At 43.6% G+C, this 4,501-nt stretch overlaps 1 protein-coding gene across 1 annotated transcript in view; it reads left to right on the top strand.

The window, feature by feature from the left end:
• LOC123733128 (tripartite motif-containing protein 16) overlaps positions 1–3,982 on the top strand; it is a 9,585-nt gene extending 5,603 nt beyond the window's left edge. The window contains exons 5-6 of the mRNA XM_082971770.1: positions 54–113; positions 345–3,982. Coding sequence (XP_082827896.1) covers positions 54–113; positions 345–853 — 569 coding nt within the window. The 3' untranslated portion in view covers positions 854–3,982. The remainder of the gene's footprint in view (positions 1–53; positions 114–344) is intronic.
• The last annotated feature ends 519 nt before the right edge of the window (positions 3,983–4,501 follow it).

Raw genomic sequence — 4,501 nt, 5'->3', positions numbered from 1 at the left:
ATGGTATGATGATAACATTCCCTCTCTCTGTCAATGTGTTTGTGTGTCTGTAGTGAATATAGTGGAGGTTGTTCTGCCTCCAGAGCCCAAGACCAGAGAACAGTTGTTACAATGTGAGTCTCTTTATTGTGAAGTAACTAACAGTCTCTTTTTACTGCCACTCCTAACAATCCCTCTAGAAATATATAGCAATAGTAGATCTAATCAAAGACTGGGTATCTATCTGACTCCTCATATTTCTCTGATTTGATCTCTGCTGTGCTCTAATCAAAGACAGGGTAGATACAGTATCTGACTTAACTTATTGTTCTGACTCCCCTCATTGGTCTCTGCTCTTCTCCCAGATTCCTGCCAGCTCACACTGGACCCAAACACAGCATACACACTCCTCTCTCTGTCTGAAGGGAACAGAAAGGTGACCTATACAGGCCAAGTCCAACCATATCCTGACCATCCAGACAGATTCACCAACACGTTGCAGGTTCTGTGTAGAGAGGGTCTGTCTGGACGCTGTTACTGGGAGGTGGAGTGGAGAGGTGGCGTTTATACCGCAGTCTCATATAAAGACATCAGCAGAACAGGGTCAGATAATAGATTTGGATTCAATAACAAGTCCTGGAGTTTACAGTGCTATAGAGGTGGTTATTATTTCATACACAATAATGTTAAGACTAAAGTATCAGGCCCTCAGTCCTCCAGAGTAGGAGTGTACCTGGATCACAAGGCAGGTACTCTGTCCTTCTACAGTGTCTCTGACACAATGACCCTCCTCCACAGAGTCCAGACCACATTCACTCAGCCCCTCTATCCTGGGTTTTGGCTCAATGGTACTGCTGAGCTGGTTAAACTGTAGTAGGGTCCACATAGATACTAGTCATGCTGGTGTAGTCTATAGCTGAGCTGGTTAAACTGTAGTAGGGTCCACATAGATACTAGTCACGCTGGTGTAGTCTATAGCTGAGCTGGTTAAACTGTAGTAGGGTCCACATAGATACTAGTCACGCTGGTGTAGTCTATAGCTGAGCTGGTTAAACTGTAGTAGGGTCCACATAGATACTAGTCATGCTGGTGTAATCTATAGCTGAGCTGGTTAAACTGTGGTAGGGTCCACATAGATACTAGTCATGCTGGTGTAGTCTATAGCTGAGCTGGTTAAACTGTGGTAGGGTCCACATAGATACTAGTCATGCTGGTGTAGTCTATAGCTGAGCTGGTTAAACTGTAGTAGGGTCCACATAGATACTAGTCATGCTGGTGTAGTCTATAGCTGAGCTGGTTAAACTGTAGTAGGGTCCACATAGATACTAGTCATGCTGGTGTAGTCTATAGCTGAGCTGGTTAAACTGTAGTAGGGTCCACATAGATACTAGTCATGCTGGTATAGTCTATAGCTGAGCTGGTTAAACTGTAGTAGGGTCCACATAGATACTAGTCATGCTGGTGTAGTCTATAGCTGAGCTGGTTAAACTGTAGTAGGGTCCACATAGATACTAGTCATGCTGGTGTAGTCTATAGCTGAGCTGGTTAAACTGTAGTAGGGTCCACATAGATACTAGTCATGCTGGTGTAGTCTATAGCTGAGCTGGTTAAACTGTAGTAGGGTCCACATAGATACTAGTCATGCTGGTGTAGTCTATAGCTGAGCTGGTTAAACTGTAGTAGGGTCCACATAGATACTAGTCACGCTGGTGTAGTCTATAGCTGAGCTGGTTAAACTGTAGTAGGGTCCACATAGATACTAGTCATGCTGGTGTAGTCTATAGCTGAGCTGGTTAAACTGTAGTAGGGTCCACATAGATACTAGTCATGCTGGTGTAGTCTATAGCTGAGCTGGTTAAACTGTAGTAGGGTCCACATAGATACTAGTCATGCTGGTATAGTCTATAGCTGAGCTGGTTAAACTGTAGTAGGGTCCACATAGATACTAGTCATGCTGGTGTAGTCTATAGCTGAGCTGGTTAAACTGTAGTAGGGTCCACATAGATACTAGTCACGCTGGTGTAGTCTATAGCTGAGCTGGTTAAACTGTAGTAGGGTCCACATAGATACTAGTCACGCTGGTGTAGTCTATAGCTGAGCTGGTTAAACTGTAGTAGGGTCCACATAGATACTAGTCACGCTGGTGTAGTCTATAGCTGAGCTGGTTAAACTGTAGTAGGGTCCACATAGATACTAGTCATGCTGGTGTAGTCTATAGCTGAGCTGGTTAAACTGTAGTAGGGTCCACATAGATACTAGTCATGCTGGTGTAGTCTATAGCTGAGCTGGTTAAACTGTAGTAGGGTCCACATAGATACTAGTCACGCTGGTGTAGTCTATAGCTGAGCTGGTTAAACTGTAGTAGGGTCCACATAGATACTAGTCACGCTGGTGTAGTCTATAGCTGAGCTGGTTAAACTGTAGTAGGGTCCACATAGATACTAGTCATGCTGGTGTAGTCTATAGCTGAGCTGGTTAAACTGTAGTAGGGTCCACATAGATACTAGTCATGCTGGTGTAGTCTATAGCTGAGCTGGTTAAACTGTAGTAGGGTCCACATAGATACTAGTCATGCTGGTGTAGTCTATAGCTGAGCTGGTTAAACTGTAGTAGGGTCCACATAGATACTAGTCATGCTGGTGTAGTCTATAGCTGAGCTGGTTAAACTGTAGTAGGGTCCACATAGATACTAGTCATGCTGGTGTAGTCTATAGCTGAGCTGGTTAAACTGTAGTAGGGTCCACATAGATACTAGTCATGCTGGTCTAGTCTATAGCTGAGCTGGTTAAACTGTAGTAGGGTCCACATAGATACTAGTCATGCTGGTGTAGTCTATAGCTGAGCTGGTTAAACTGTAGTAGGGTCCACATAGATACTAGTCATGCTGGTGTAGTCTATAGCTGAGCTGGTTAAACTGTAGTAGGGTCCACATAGATACTAGTCATGCTGGTGTAGTCTATAGCTGAGCTGGTTAAACTGTAGTAGGGTCCACATAGATACTAGTCATGCTGGTGTAGTCTATAGCTGAGCTGGTTAAACTGTAGTAGGGTCCACATAGATACTAGTCATGCTGGTGTAGTCTATAGCTGAGCTGGTTAAACTGTAGTAGGGTCCACATAGATACTAGTCATGCTGGTGTAGTCTATAGCTGAGCTGGTTAAACTGTAGTAGGGTCCACATAGATACTAGTCATGCTGGTGTAGTCTATAGCTGAGCTGGTTAAACTGTAGTAGGGTCCACATAGATACTAGTCATGCTGGTGTAGACTATAGCTGAGCTGGTTAAACTGTAGTAGGGTCCACATAGATACTAGTCATGCTGGTGTAGTCTATAGCTGAGCTGGTTAAACTGTAGTAGGGTCCACATAGATACTAGTCATGCTGGTGTAGTCTATAGCTGAGCTGGTTAAACTGTAGTAGGGTCCACATAGATACTAGTCATGCTGGTGTAGTCTATAGCTGAGCTGGTTAAACTGTAGTAGGGTCCACATAGATACTAGTCATGCTGGTGTAGTCTATAGCTGAGCTGGTTAAACTGTAGTAGGGTCCACATAGATACTAGTCATGCTGGTGTAGTCTATAGCTGAGCTGGTTAAACTGTAGTAGGGTCCACATAGATACTAGTCATGCTGGTGTAGTCTATAGCTGAGCTGGTTAAACTGTAGTAGGGTCCACATAGATACTAGTCATGCTGGTGGTGATGGTCCCCAGATGTGATGATTTATTCTGCTCTGTTTTATGTACAATCCTTATTTTCTGACTGATTTGAATTTGAAGAGATTTAAGGTTTTCATATTTGATAAAATACAATGTCCATTTCCATGAATCATGATGTCTGGTGGTGATGTAACAACAGGTGGTCTTTTTAATCCACTATCCAGAGTCAGGAACAGATGAAGTTAGGTCTGCTACTGTTCAGTGATTAAATATATATACTTCTGTGAATATATGAACCATTTCCTTTAAAAAATAAACTGCTCACATTCTGGAGATAAACTTTGTAAGGACTGTGTGTGTTTTTGTGTAAATAGTTTCTGAAAAAAGTGTGTCCAGCTCAAATGCTGATTGTTGTTGTAAATGAGGGTTCTAAATGAGGGTTCTAAAGAGCGTTCTAAATGAGCGTTCTAAAGGAACGTTCTAAACGAGGGTTCTAAAGAGCGTTCTAAACGAGCGTTCTAAACGAGGGTTCTAAAAGAGCGTTCTAAACGAGGGTTCTAAATGAGCGTTCTAAATGAGCGTTCTAAACGAGGGTTCTAAATGTGTGTTCTAAATTGAGAGGTAGCCTGACTGCCATTAGGTACCGAGATGAGATCCTCAGACCCCTTGTGAGACCATATGCTGGTGCGGTTGGCCCTGGGTTCCTCCTAATGCAAGACAATGCTAGACCTCATGTGGCTGGAGTGTGTCAGCAGTTCCTGCAAGAGGAAGGCATTGATGCTATGGACTGGCCCGCCCGTTCCCCAGACCTGAATCCAATTGAGCACATCTGGGACATCATGTCTCGCTCCATCCACCAACGCCAC

This window comes from Salmo salar, unplaced genomic scaffold (assembly GCF_965601325.2).
Source record: "Salmo salar unplaced genomic scaffold, fSalSal1 ptg000417l, whole genome shotgun sequence".
In the NCBI taxonomy this organism is placed as follows: Eukaryota; Metazoa; Chordata; class Actinopteri; order Salmoniformes; family Salmonidae; genus Salmo; species Salmo salar.
Note: the sequence above shows the minus strand (reverse complement) of the source record. Positions and strands in the feature narration are given on the sequence as shown.